Source organism: Archocentrus centrarchus, chromosome 19 (assembly GCF_007364275.1).
Source record: "Archocentrus centrarchus isolate MPI-CPG fArcCen1 chromosome 19, fArcCen1, whole genome shotgun sequence".
In the NCBI taxonomy this organism is placed as follows: Eukaryota; Metazoa; Chordata; class Actinopteri; order Cichliformes; family Cichlidae; genus Archocentrus; species Archocentrus centrarchus.
Genome location: NC_044364.1, coordinates 9,026,824 through 9,041,539, shown reverse-complemented (window position 1 = coordinate 9,041,539; position 14,716 = coordinate 9,026,824). Strand labels below are relative to the sequence as shown.

At 41.6% G+C, this 14,716-nt stretch overlaps 2 protein-coding genes across 3 annotated transcripts in view; both read right to left on the bottom strand.

The window, feature by feature from the left end:
- Positions 1–1,129: 1,129 nt before the first annotated feature.
- On the bottom strand, positions 1,130–10,849 carry LOC115798714 (putative protein MSS51 homolog, mitochondrial). Its single transcript, XM_030755661.1, has 7 exons — positions 10,724–10,849; positions 9,295–9,472; positions 8,943–9,092; positions 6,488–6,612; positions 5,624–6,187; positions 2,920–3,013; positions 1,130–1,834 (listed from the first exon to the last, which is right to left on the bottom strand). Exons 2-7 carry the CDS (start codon positions 9,450–9,452, stop codon positions 1,621–1,623), a joined length of 1,305 nt encoding a protein of 434 aa, XP_030611521.1. The 5' UTR covers positions 9,453–9,472; positions 10,724–10,849; the 3' UTR covers positions 1,130–1,620.
- A 635-nt stretch (positions 10,850–11,484) lies between these two features.
- capn15 (calpain 15) overlaps positions 11,485–14,716 on the bottom strand; it is a 46,119-nt gene continuing 42,887 nt past the window's right edge. For both annotated transcript variants that reach the window (XM_030754779.1, XM_030754778.1), the window contains exon 12: positions 11,485–14,640. In XM_030754779.1, the coding sequence (XP_030610639.1) occupies positions 14,463–14,640 (178 nt within the window). In that variant the 3' untranslated portion in view covers positions 11,485–14,462. The remainder of the gene's footprint in view (positions 14,641–14,716) is intronic.

The following is a 14,716-nucleotide window of genomic DNA, read 5'->3' as shown; positions in this document are numbered from 1 at the left end:
TTTTGGTGAGCCTGTGTGAACTGTAGCCTCAGTCAGATGTGGTCTTCTGTTGCCCATCCACTTCAAGTTCAATGTGTTGTGTGTTCAGAGATGCATTTTTGCTCAGAGAACCAGTGCTGGCTGGATTTTTTTCTCCTTTTTGGACCATTCTCTGTGAACCTTAGAGATGGTTGTTTGGGGAAATCCCAGTAAATCAGCAGTTTCTGAAATACCAACAATTCTCGCCATGATCAAAGTCATTTAAATCAATCCTTGTCCATTCTTATGCTCGGGTTGGACCTCAGCTGGTCACCTTGGTTATGTCCATATGCCTAAATGCATTGAGTTGCTGCCTTGTGATTGTCTGGTTAGATATTTTTATTAAGAAACTGTTGAATAGTTGTACCTAATAAAGTGACTGATAGTTATATGAGGAGCTCATTACTATAAGATACTGTATCCCATTCTTAAGTCACTTTACATGTTCTGTAATTAATATTTAAGGTAACTTATATTGGCAACTTAGTGGAAGATTATGAACCTCGTTTTGATTGAGGCTGAAATGATACATTTTTCTTTAGAGTGAATCTATGTGTTGTGTGGCATTTTCTACTGAGACAGAATTGTGCAATTAATAGTGTTAGATAAAAAACATTGTTCAATTTTATGGAGATTGTGTCAGACTGCCTATAACTTGATTTATGGTAGTTTTAACAGTGTGGCTCATGATGTTTTTTAAGAGAGGCAGATGGAGTGTGGGAGAGTGAAGGTTAATGTATGGTAATTGCTGTTTATTCCATAGTAAATAAAACGTATCCTTCAAATAAATGTTGCTTGTCTATACAGACCTTCATTAAGCGCATAAGGAGAAATCCTATATGTATCCTACTTAAAAAATACAATACAGTAATACTGGGCCTGTAATCAGTACAGTAATCCATGGCCTGTTTATTACATTTTCCCATGCTTAAGCAACTGGCACTATTAAAACTGTTATATATCATAATATCCCATAATAGAAGACAGCACACAGTGAAGAGAGCCATTAATGAAGAAAGGTTACTTTAATGTTCACTATTAGAACACCCCACTGTCTTAAGACTCATCATTCAAAGTTCAGCAACAAAGGAGAGACAGAACCACACGACAAAGTAGAAAAACTAACAATCATCATGAATCTTAAAGGAAACTCAGCCTCTGTGTCACACTATCATTCATTTAGGCTTCAGTTGAGCTTGTATGGCAAATTCATATGCATCTGCAGCCAGTGTGATATTTGGGAATTGCTCTAGCAACAGAACAAATCACAGGAAGTCAACAAGTGATGACTGAACACATTTTGGTCTCATAATGTATGAACAAAAGCGACTTTTTATATCCAACAGTCATGCCACCCCGGGCAATTAACAGAGTAGAAACCTCTGAGATTCCCTGGTGCTATTGTCCCAAAAAATGCTGAAATCTTGTTTATTAAATATATCAGAACTAAAGGATAGTGTTAGTACACACTATGGAAGGAGTGAAGTTGAATTTTTCCTCGCCTCATGCCAAAAATATTATTCAGTGACAGGTTGCAGAAAATCCCCCAATGACTTCAGGAAGCCCACAAATCAGCTTCTTCTTTAAAGCTCAAACAAGCCTTTATTTACCTTCATGGGCACCTCGGCCCTCAAGGTCTTCTTGTGGTAGCAGTCCCTGGAAGCAGGTGTAATGAGAGTTGCAGTAGACTGGGGGTTTGTTAGGACAGGCTTGGACCTGCTCTGGTTTCTGTGAGGTGAATGGATTGGGTCCACTGTCCCTGATGTGCATCTCCAGCTCCAGCAGAATCTGCAGCGAGTGCTTGAGCTCCATCTCACTGTGGAAACAAAGGAGATGTGAAGATACTAAATTTAGGTTGAAGTTTACTTTTATTATCCCTGCGTGCGAGTCAGGAGAGATTAAGAAATACAAACAGCTACAAGGGGGGGGGGGGGGTCTGTTTAGAGCTCCTGCAGCAAAAGAAACAAATCTTTTCTTCAACTTGGCTTTTGTAAAAATAGAAAACTGGTGTAAAGGACTCACATGTAGTCTGGATCTTGGGGAGAGATAACTACCCCATGGTAATGAGGTCAGTTAGGTAAGCAGTACAGAGACCAAATACTGTGTAGCGTGTCCTTAAAAATTTGATGAAAGCCATCCACAATGTAATACCATCTGGAAAGCTTCAACAGCTTCATTTTTCAGCATGACAATTATCCCACACACACTGCTAGTGCAGTAAAAACATACCTGGATATTAAAACACACAGTGGAACACTATTAGTCATTGATTGGCCTCCTCAGCACCCGGACCTCAACTTTACTGAAGCAGAGTGGCATCATCTCAACAGAGAACGGAACAAAAAGGCAGCCAACATCCAAAGAAGAGCTTTGAATGTCCTTCAGAACTATTCCTGAAGACTACTTTAAAAAATGACAAGAAAGCGGCCTCAGAGAGTTCAGGCTGTGCTGAAGAATAAAGGTGGTCATACCAAATATTGACTTTCAAGCTTGTTTGAATTGTATAAGCTCTGCTTTAGCCTTATATGCTGTGTATATGCTGTATTTCCAATTTATGCTCGCAAGTGTTTCTATAAATCTCTGCAGTTATTTCCCATCTTCCAAGCACTAGAAAGACATGAAAAAAAAATAGGGGTGGGGTCAAGACTTATGCACAGCACTGTATATTCATCAACAAGACTCTGACATAGAAGAGGAAAGTCTAAAAAAAAAAAAAAAAAAAGATCAGTTCTGACATTTTTTTTTTCTGGTGGAGGTAGCAGATGGTATACAAAACAAGTTAATGAGGTCCCTCAAGCACAAAGAATTTCAAATATTCAATAGCTAAGAGAGCAAAAGGTATTATTAAGCCTGCTATAAAAATGTGATACAAGCAATTAGAGCCACAAGAGCATGACTTACCTGAACATGGTGAAGAAGGAAGGGATGTTATAGTCTCTGAGCAGCAGAAGAGTGGGTAGCCAGCCCTCTACCAGACCCTGGTTAGCGTGGAACCCTGAGTTAAAAACAAGTAAGTCAATATTTGTGAATGTGAATTTGTATGTTCATAAACATGTCCAACACATGTATGAATTATTAGAAATATAAAATAATCAGTGTCAATTTTACTTAGGGCCTGTTACCTGTTTCACTGTTAAAACCATTTTGCCAGTAAAAGCAAGAAATAAACACAGCACTGATATGTTTTCAGCTTTTACAATGATACATCGTACTTGTTAACGAGCAAGCAGGAGACTTGAGTAGAGTGTCGGTATAATTTGAGTCATATTTCTGTCTACCTTTTATTTTTTCCCCATCCTCCAATATAATCCTGGCAAAGTGAATATGTGCATCTTTTCCTGCTAGATGCTCCGTTCTTTAAAGGAAAAAAAGCTGGAAGCTACAACATTAAAAAGACAGACTGACAGAGAAAAAGTCAAGTCTCTTTCCCCAGTGAGGTAAAGATCGAATAGAGTAGACTTGATTAGGCTCCAGCAAACCATGTGTTTCTCTTGTTAGCTGGAGTACAATCCCTTCTGGGCGTGCCTAATCTCATTAATAAACTAAAGAAACTCTGGCTGTCGTGTTTCTCTGACAGGTGTTAGGTTTGAGGTCTCAAGTAAACAGTGTTACATAATCTAGCTTTACTGATGCTGACATACCTGTGGTGCTGATATGAAGACAGCAGTTTTGCTACAAGCACGCAGAACTCATTTGAGAGCTTTAGCTGGACATTGGGAAGCTTGTTAAATCTTAACCCGCACCACACCAGCTGAAAATGTGTGCTACTCTCAGACAGTCACACAGACAGTCACAGCAGTCCAGCTACATTTAGGACGGTCTGGGTACATAATCCTCCAGTATATTAACTGACAGATGTCACTTTCCCCTGACTCTGGGTTATATCAGAAGTCTGATTTTTGAGCAGCAGGGTGTATTATGGTTAAAAGTTTGCCCTTCAACCAGCTTAGCGAGGTTCCAGCCTGCCATGGCAGCAAATACTGTAAATCCATCCAGCTTAAGTGTCCTTGAGCGAGACAAAACCGAGCAAACAAGAGAATTTTCCTGCGCTGACAAACAAAGTCTTACATTATTATTTTGCCTAAGAAAAGGATGTAATTTTATTTTACTCAACATTGAATGTGCATGCTTTAAACCTTCAGCTGCACCGTGCCGCAGATGCTGCCGTGTATACTAGTAATGTGACAGTAATGGCACAAAGATGGCATCATGTTACCAAACATCTGCCTTATCTTTCCAGGGAGCTCAAACTGCAGGAGGAGGGGATTTCAATTGTATTAATGCGTTCTGGGATATGAAGATCCCAGTGGTTACACTTATCATCATGAGAAAGCAGTTAACACAGAATAAGTGTTCTGAGGATTAAACCATACCCCAGGAGATAAAGCGACAAAGAGAGGCTATAGTCTGACTGCTAACGACTGCCATAATTGCCTGGCAGTGGAGTAAATTTGGACCATATGGTAATTATTAATGATAATGGACATTTTCTTGTTGCCTGGTTTTAAAAAAAAAAGTGTTGTAGAGCTGTGAAAATCCAGTTTATTTCACAGATAACAAAAAGCAATCTGGATGGGTTTTTTTTGCATTTATGAGGCACCTGTTTTGCGGGTTGTATCTCTGTATGGATGATATTACACAGCCGCATCAATCTCCTTTCTGAAAGCTGACGTTACCTCTTCCCTCTTATTCTCAAAGGTCAGTGTCTCCCCTGTTTCTTTTGTAAATGTGTTTTTCCAGTAGCCTCCCCTTCCCCGGTTCTCCTTCTCTTGTGACTTTAGCACATACACACCCATACACCTTTTTTATTCCTTTCGTCACGCTGCCTGCGCGCCTATCACCTAAACAGTGTCATAATGCAGTGCTCTGCCAGCTTTGCAGTATAAAATGCAGCCAGGCTCTCAGGCAGTTTACACACAGGATGACTGATTCCTGTATATTTAGCTCCACTGGAGCCTGCAGTGATAACTGAGCCAGGGTTACGGGTACATTTTGGGTCGGGGCTTTACTGCTGATTTGCAGGTTAAAGGGTCAAAGAACAGGCTGAGTGCAAAAGCTTATGAGGTGTAGGGTTATAGTGCCTCTTTAATGAGGTTGTTGTCAGTGAAAGCGGACAAATAAGAAGCCAGGTGTCAAGACTCTCAGGACGCTATGAGCAGTTACCCTTTGTGTTCTGTTGCAAACGCATTAAACGTAGCGGTCCTCCGACTGCTTCAGATCAGTGACTTTGCACACAACAGGGGCAAGCAGTGATAGACTGAAACACTTCTTTAAAAGGAGAGCTTACTAACATTATGCTGACTCCAGCAATCTCAAGCCAAACTCTTTTACAGCTGCTCCCCTTAATCACCCAAATCCCCAATAAAAGCCTGGCACTAATGAATAGGACAGACCTAGTGAGTTGCAGGTCTCCTAGTTTGTCTGTTCTCTGGAGGAAGTAACTGCCAGACACACATAAAGGGAGACAGCTGACCAAATAGCTGCAGCAAACATTAGGCTCTTAATTTAAAATAATTTTCAATTCAGGCCTCTCTTTTTAGAGAGGCCTGAATTTTTCAAAATTCTACTATTTGTTAATGTTTGGTAGGTGGTTTAGAACACATACCAGGATGAAATACAACCACCAGGTCTGGCTTGGCTGCTTCCTCCTTCTCCACCAGCTCCTCCCAGAACTGGTGGTAGAGGCCCTTGTAGGCACTGATGTAGACTCTCTGCCTGGGGCCAAACGCCCTGAGAGGAGGTCTCATGATGGGGCCGTCTACCACCTCAGGTCCCACCATCACTACCTCTATGCCCTGGTGACCAGGGAACATGCGGTTCAGCTCATCAAAGTCAGTCAGTCTGGCGCCCATGGTCTCATTGTGCGATGCCCCTGCTAGGTGAATAGTGAGTGGTCTGGCATAAGGGTCCAGCTTAAAGTATTGGACAGCCATACCCACTGTGAGAACTCGAGAGAGGAACTCGCTCTGAATTCGCCATAAGGATTGTCGCAGGTCAGCATCATCTGGTCGTGGACTACAGGCGTTTTTCCAAAGGGTTGCCATGTTGGCACCAGACAAGATGGTGTCCAGGCGTGGTGTGAGGTCCCCCTGCATGGAAAGCCAGTCATCCCAGTTCTTCACCTCACCAGCTGACTTGGACCACTTCTCGGTAGGAAAGGGAAGGTCTCCTGTAAGGGTGGTACAATATGTCATTAATAATGTGAGGGACAGCGAGTAAGAGTGGACCCCAGAATCAGGTTTGAGGAATAGTTAGGAGGTCAGTGGTCAGTTAAGGGCACCATGTATGTGATGCGTGTGGGTAAGCAATAGCGTGTGTATGTAACTGATGATGTGTGTACATGTTTGTGTGTGTGCTGGGAGCGGACTTTATAAAGGGAGATGTAAGGTAAATGATGTTAAATGTTTATAAAATTCATGCCATTGAGGGCTAGTTTTAATTTCAGTAGCACCACCTTGTAATTTCTCACCTGTGAACATTAGCCACTCCACTAATCTATCAATCGCCACCAGTCGCAATATCTTGCAAACTTTTTTATGCTGAGGCCAGTCCTTTTTTTGACAGTCCTTAGTGCAGTAGTACACATTCAAACACCTGTTGGAAACAAGAAACAAATAATAACAGAGTGAAAAATGAAGTTCAGAAAGTGTGGTAGGGGGGGAAGATGGTACACAAAAGCATTATTTTATTTGTGAGTCTGTACTTCTACAAACTAGTCATGCCTTACACTTGCATTTTCAGCTGTCTGTCTGTTGGTGGATCCACAGAAATTCAAATTGCCAAGAGTCCAAATGACTTGACTAAATGTGATCCTCTGACCTTTCATCACGTCCCATCATCACATCAAAAGAAAAGCCTGCCCAATTTTTGGTTCATGACCAAATACTTCATAAACTACGTACAGCCATTCTCCTTTGCAAAAGTTGTACTTTGTGTTTAACACAAAACAGCAAATATCATGCTAGGGCTGAACAGCGTTTTTATCCCTTGCCTTCCTGTCCCACCTACTGCGACAATGTTGCACATTTTGATTACCTCTAGTTTTTCCAACACCATAAAACAGACATTTTTCTAAAATCCAGCTTTTATTTAATGCCTCTGAATACAGCAGCAAAGGCTGCTCATCATGTGTCACCTGCAGGTGAGTACATCACCAGCTTATGCTGCTTATGATACCCCCAGGTTGGAAAAATGCAAGCCACCCCAGAGTCACAAGCTACACATAACAACGTAACAGTTATTTCAGTTAAGAATTACTGGAAGAAGAAGGAGAATATGTGAGATCTGGAAGACTATCAAGAGACTACTTTAGGTCCTTTTATGTTTACTGTATATATTTCATATGTAAAATACATTTGATCCTCATGTGTTAAATGCCTCTCAGCATGTCCTACATTGTCCTGCACATACATACACTTGGTCTCACATTTAGTGTGTGTTGGGATCTGGTCACCCAATCTTGTATTGCTCTAGAACTGAAACTGAAATACCTTTTAGATCTTTCGTGCTAAATTAAGCCCTATATATTAGTTAAGGAACATAATGAACATTTTAGTATTCCATCAAGTGTATCAAGACAGCTTCTTTATTATTAGACCACGACTTAGAATGTTTCGTTTGTGCCAAGTCATAAATAGCTTCTTACACAAAGAACCAAAAGAACATCTTGACCTTCTTGTCCGGTGAGAAACTAATGAGACTGAAGATGAATTCTGTCTTGTTTTAGGCAGCTGCTGGCAAAAAAAAAAAAAAAAAAAAAAGGGAGGGGGGGGGGGGGGGCACACTAGGTGGAAGCAGGAATTTATGACCTCTTGGTATGGATGCAGGTCTTTGTGTTGTCACACAGCATGCACAATGATGAGGCACTGTGTTGCATTAGAGGTCTGACAGCCAGCAGCATTTGGTGCATTGGGAGACTATATTACTTTACCTTGCAATCATTTGTAGCCTCAGAGGCACCCGCATTTACATAAAATCATTTATCAGCCGCCACGTTCCATCATGGTGCACTTTGTGGGTACTAATTCTCCAAAAGAGGCTTATAGGTGAAAAAAGTGAATCAAAACAAGGTGAGAAAACAAGGTGCCCTTGAAAGTTAAAGTGTAAACCATTTCTGCAGAGATTAATAAATAGAGGAAAATGAAACAGAATGAGAATTTGGAAGGCATTAGAAAGGAAGCACTATTTCATTGCTGGTGGTAATTCTAATGTCAGAGAGCTCAAGGGAATAACTTGTCAGCATTTCTGTTTTTGTATGCCTAAAATGCCTAAACGCCTCCTGTGATTGGGAAGTTAGAGGCGGTGGCAGCTGAGAATTTCCAGGGAATGCACATGCAAGACGGCATGAATGATTCTGTGTGAATCAGAGATAGAAAAAGAGCAACAAAAAAAAAGAAGCAGAGAGCCAGAGGAAAAATGAGGCACAAAGACAATTAGGTGCTCATGAAAATGCACCACAGTGTTTTCTACTGCTTTTTCCTCAGTACACTCCTTGAGTACACTCTCTGATGGTGTGACATATGAACTGCATTAAGCTGCTCTTAATAAGCTGCAGAGTTGCAGGGAGATGAATCACAGTCAGGGGACTTAGCTATATTTGCCATTGGCCATTATCCACCTCTGTAGTGCTGTCCACACTTGGGTGGCTTATCATTCCGCTGCTGATACAGCGGCAGCTGGTAATGCCTCACACATGACAGCTATTGGACAACAACATCAAAACAGCATCCTGCCTGTGTGGTGACTGAACTGTCCAGAGAACAGTGGGGATTTAATTTCCCTAAAATATTCTGATTGTAAACAACGATTATTTTTGATCAGTGTTAATGATGGAATACTGTAAATCAAACGCAGCAGGGCGCCTTTTAAAGTTAAACCACTTATGATCTCTGTTGTCATTCTCAAGCTTGGAGCTTTGCACTCACTTCACACAGCGTTTCAGGGTCTGTCCCTCAGCGAGGTGTTCGGGGAGTTTGTTGCAGCCGGTGCAGAACTTGAAGGTTTCCTCCATCTTCTGGAACATCTCTTTGTAGTTGCGGAATGAGATTCCTTTAGCCTTCCCCTCAAGTGCAGTCCTGATTAGAGTCAGACACTGATCATTTGCCAAGCAAGACACATGTTCAAGAATTTCAGGTATTAAAAGTAACATTAAAGGGGAACTTTTTAGCACACAGGACATATAAATTTAGTGCTAATTTCTAAAGTGCAACCAGTCACAGCATGTATGCCATCTAAGTCTGGGTCTTATGAAAGTGGAAAAAAAAGAAAGTTGGAAACCTGTATTCTCTGTAGTCCTTTAAGTTGAGCTTGTTGAGAATCACCTTAGAGAGCCCAGGTACGTTGGAGTCCAGAGAGTAAAAGCCAGACTGGTCAGAAAAGACGCTGTCAGTCCCTGGAGTGTAGGACTGTGGGAGTGCTGGGATCTGGGATGCCATTTCGTGGCCTACACTTTCCACTGGAGAAGAATGAAGCATTAAATAACAGGCACCTGAGATTATATTTTTTTTATTACTACATTAAACATCTCTTTGAACATACTGGTTTATATTTTGTGTGTTATCTGCTTAGTGACAGACACTGAGCTGAGCCAGTGGCTGGACTGACAAATGAGAAGAAGCAGGGCTGGAAATCTGGACTCTGGTGGAGGGATACATAACGTTCCATACCATATTTACTACCCACCCACCCAACACTACACTAGCACTACACTGACTGCTTTATGACTGGGTTAGCAGGTGTATTGGATTCATCAAGGTTATTTCAGACCCACATTTTCACCAAGCGACAGTCAAACTGGCATTACATTAACCAGCATTGTACAGATTCCTTCCCATTATACATTGTGTCAATGTCAAGACGGACTTATGTGAAGGAGACACATTCATGGGGACTCCCATACACTCTTTGGCCCGATAGCCTCGATGACGACTCATGAAAAGAAGCTCACACAAGTCTAAGACAAGCCGAGGCTCCATTTACGCATGCTCTTCGAGATGAGTCATAGTGCCTCTGCCCTTCATGGAGATCCTGATATCTCATGCCCCCCTGATTGCATGTCAAATGATTTATTTACTTGGCTGGACAAGACGAGAGAGAAATGTAATCATCTGGTGGTGGCACTCATGGATCTCTGGTTCACATACCTCTTTCAGTCTTTCTTTAGATTTTACTGGGAGCTGATGCTGAAATTGTACTTAAAATAATAATAATGTCCCACTAGTGCTTATTATGATCAAATAGATATATCCGTCTATAAGCAGCTGAAGATGTTCCTCTTGCACTAAACTTCAAGCAACTTGCAAATATGCAACTAAAAAAAAACAAAAAACTTCCCTCTCTCTTTTGTAGTCCCAGCACTCCTCTTTCCTGAGGAAAAAAAAAAAAGTTTTCTTCTACTTTGAGGGATACTGCATCTTTTCAATTTCATACCAAGTTTGGGAGTGACTTCACCTTATCATGTCTGCAGACTAAATTGAAAGGCTTATATCTAATTAGTTATTTCATATCTTCACAGAACCAGAGAAGCACGGGGCTGGAAATGAACAGGTTTCCCATGAGAGGGCAAGTTTTCACTTTTCTCTCTTTATATATCTGACCTCTGTTTGGATTTTAGTATACATAGACCTTCCACTGACTAGCTAGTCTAAGCATTACTGTAAGCATGAAGGTGCCTTGGCTACGTCAGAAGATATTTTAGTGGTCGTACCTTTATTTCCAGTTTAGCAGAGGCCCTTCTAGATGAGTCTTCTTGGTTCTCAGAGTAAAGTGACCGACAGCTCCTTGTGCTGGACCTCACAAGTTCATAGAGCCTTCCTGATGTGTCTGCTGGGTTTTGCAAAACTGAGCCAAAGTGGGAGAAGGGAGGGTTGGGGACTCCAGTCATATGAGGTGAGGTTGTGGGGGAGGCTGCCTTGGAGGAGGGTGCAGGAGCCAAAGAAGAGAAGAGTGGAGTGGGGAGCAGGACATTTTTAGAAAAAGAAGGGAGAGGAGGGGGTGAAGATTCAAATCAGGAATTTAGGGATGAGGGTTCATATGCTAGAGCAGTTTATGTACCAAAGACGTGTAAAATATATTCAGCAAAAAAAAAAAAAGGGGAAAAAAAGCCCTCAGCAGGGGAGAGGGAGTTCAGAGATGAAAAGAGGCACATTACAGGCCAGAAACGGATAAACACGTCAGAAAGCAGATCTGTGAAGCTCAATGAAAAGTGCAGTAAAGGAACCAATGTATACGCTAAAAAACAAAAACCATGTTTGATATGTAAATACATTGCTCTTTCATTAGTGTTTTTCCTGCAGCTTGAAAGGCTTGACTTCATCTTTTCATTCAAGTACAACAGCCCAAACAGAAAAATAAAATATGTGCATGCATCAGGTTATTCCTGAGTACCAAATAAAAAAATTTCATTTAAAAAAAATGCCATTTTTGCTGTATAAATAATGGATAAATAATAAGCACAATGCATTTTTATTTTAAAAAAATTTATTTGGTCCATTGGAACCTGAGACTGAAAATTAAACATACATATTTTTGTACACATATACCCCTCCCCCACTCCCAAAAAAGGATCAATAAAATTTATATATCACATTCATCAGAGTTCATTATTTTCAGCATTAGGTTAATTTTCTTCTATGATACTTTAATTTTTTCAAAAGGGTCAGTTATTTATTTATTTTTAAATCTTTAGCCTGACTTAAGTTTTCATTCTGTACAATTTACAATGAGGGAACTGGACAAAGGAGAGGGAGAAAAAGTTGGTGTGTGTTGATCGGTCTGTCAGTGATCACCTCTTCTCTGGCTGTTTTCTATTAAGCAGCAGGGGGCGCTCCTAAAAGCACATAAGCGCTACCAACACAACCTAACAGAAGACCAGAAAGAGCCCCAAAAAAAAAAGAAGAAAAAAAAAATAGACAATTACAACAAAAATAATGAAACAAAACTTAAAATCATGTAAATGTAAAGTGATCCAGCAGTGACACATGATTCTGAGGTGCCTTTGCAGATGTTTCAGTGCAGGTTCACATCAATTCATATCAATCCATCTGGGCTCAGAGCGAAGCCACGGAGCTTCATTACATTCCTTTATCTGTCATTCACCAGCTTCTGCTTGGTATTCGTTAAAAGCAGGGCTGCAAATCACTTGTACGAATAAATTAGACACGGGATTCGCACAGCTACGTGGCTGCGACCGCACACACTCACACACACACATGTGCACACACAGGGCCAGGCATCTGAAAGTGGTCATTACACATGATGTTTCTTTGGAAAGCATATTTACAATTACTTCAACTTCAGGTTTCGTTAAAAAAAAGAAAAAGAAACGTCGCACTGCTGGAGCAGCTTGCAAATTGCCCCGCGGCCATCGTGAAGTACGACCCAACGTGCAGAAGAGGACTGCAAGCATTGGGAAACAGCGCAGCTATATAACATCAATGATTTTAAAAAAACAAATAGAAAACAAGACACAGGACAATGCGGATGAGATGATGCAAGTGAATCTTATCATTGAGAAACTTGTAATGCTTACATTTAAAAGGACTTAGATACAAAAACCTTTTTTTTCTCCTATTTAATTGTATGAATGCTGGAGGATTTTTGCTCATTAGGTTTCAAGTTTTTCTCCATTTAACTACACAATTAATAGTAAGACATGTTTTACTTATAAAAAAAAAAAGTCTCCCACTCCATCCTGTCTCTATAGTACCACATTAATCGTTCCACTCTCTGTCTGATGAGACACCTATGTTGCCATGGTGAGGACGTGATGAATAAGGAGTAATGGCTTTGACACTGGAAAAGCTCGCAATAACAAATGTGTGGGACCTTATATAAGGACCCACATAAAACAGCTATCCCCTGAAAGCGCGCAGACCAGACTCAGAGAACTATTTTCTGTGTCACAACTTGTCTCTGGGGTCCCTTTCCTGTCTTGTTGTGTGTGCACTGAGTCTGACAAAATGATAATTTGTTATTTCACGAGGACTCTGTGTTGTTACTAACAAGCTGTCAGTGTATTCTTGTGGGAGGATTGCCCAGACGCTCGCGCTGCACGCAAGCAAACAAAAGTGGTCCCTGCCCTCCCAAAGTAAACTCGGCAGCTCCTCTTAAGAGCTCCCCCATGGCAAACTGACTGTTCAAACAGCCAATAGCGATTCTAGTACTCCCTTAGCACACCATAGTGTAAACTGACATACTGGCAAACTGTGCAACCGTGGGAAACAAGACACTGAACTCACCTTCTGTACCAAACAAGATCAGACGCTAATTGCTGTGTGCTACAAACCTCGAGTCTAAGACTTGTGTAAATTAACGAATGTTAATTTATGTGTAAAGATATAAACGGCCCTTTAAGGTGGACGAGAGAACCCTTCCAGCGATGAGACCCCAAACTGAGTGAAAATGAATAGCTGTTGACTGAATTCTATTATGTCTCAGTAATTCACAAGATAAAACCTTCCAGACGCCACACGATTCTCTACAAACGCAGCACCTCTTACACCACAAACAGCAGAGACAACAGTGAAAAGATGCTATTGCAGCTTCTTGGACACCATCCACCTGTCAATCCGGCTTACTGTACAAATCACGGGTTTGGTCCTGAGCTAAAGTGTGTGCCACAGAGAGGGAACAGTACTGTATGAATGATGGCTTTGTCTACAACCTCAAAAAACACAAATATGGACAAGAGGCAATGAGGGTTGTGTATAAAACAAGTTAAACTTATACTAACAGGTGTATGTTTTCAACAAAATTTAAAAAATTATAAACAGGACATGTATTACTATGGGTAAAATCACTTCGGTTTGGCTCATAAAGTACCATACTGAGGATGGGTGAGATAAACTCCCCCCCAGAAGTCTTCCTACTTTGTTAGCTGTCTTTGTGGATGTCATGGAGGGGTAGGGGAAGTGTCTGATCTGGTGACTGGCTCACGGTCTGTGGGCCGGTCAATGGCTCAGTAGTTTCAGCACCCCACCCTGGTGTGTATTTTTATTTATTTTTTGTAACTCATTGAAAGCAGGGTCGTCTCCAAGCATACCGAACTGAGGGCTGACATCCGTTTCACATACAGCAGGTGCTGCCAGCTATCCAAAATGTCCAGAATTTAAAGTAGTCAGAACTGGATCCTCTCAGGTGCTTGGGGGCGGGGGGCTGAGTATGCCCCTGTCATTTTACGAAGCCCGCTTCCCTCATTTCATCCTGAAATGGCACATCCAATTGGCAAGGGACAGAGCATGTGTGGTCCAGACAAAGATTCGAGCATTCATGGAGCATTAGCAAGAGAGCGAATAAACGCTTCCCAACATCATGCTTCACATTCAGAATGCATCTTTCTCTGTTTTAGGACTCCACACACCACTTGCCTAACCTTGTCTGAGTTTCCAGTGGTCTGACAGTTTGTTGGACTCGAGTATGTCAATACGGGATAAAGTGGGCGGTGGTCATAGAGGCCGGGGCCGGTGCAGGCCATCAATGTCCGGGGTGAGCTGGGGGCTGTGTGTGGCCTTGGTGGGGGTCCAGTCTCCCAGGGAGGCCTGGGCTGCCTTGCGGTGAGCCAGGCGATGGGTGATGGAGAAGCCGGCATTTCCCTCCAGCTGAGAAAGCACCACCAGTACCTGCCTGCAGGGAGAGACAGAGAACATTAAGAAAGAAAGGGAGCCTTCTAGCTTCTGTCAAGGCAGTTCAAGCACATGTA

Bases quoted from the DNA above. Each gene is read 5' to 3' on its own strand.
- LOC115798714 (XM_030755661.1), bottom strand. From the start codon at position 9,452: ATGGCATCCCAGATCCCAGCACTCCCACAGTCCTACACTCCAGGGACT. The intron at 6,613-8,942 runs GTGAGTGCAAAG...TGTTTCCAACAG, and splicing joins ACCCTGAAACGCTGTGTGAA to GTGTTTGAATGTGTACTACT. The intron at 1,835-2,919 runs GTAAGTCATGCT...TTGTTTCCACAG, and splicing joins TCCTTCTTCACCATGTTCAG to TGAGATGGAGCTCAAGCACT.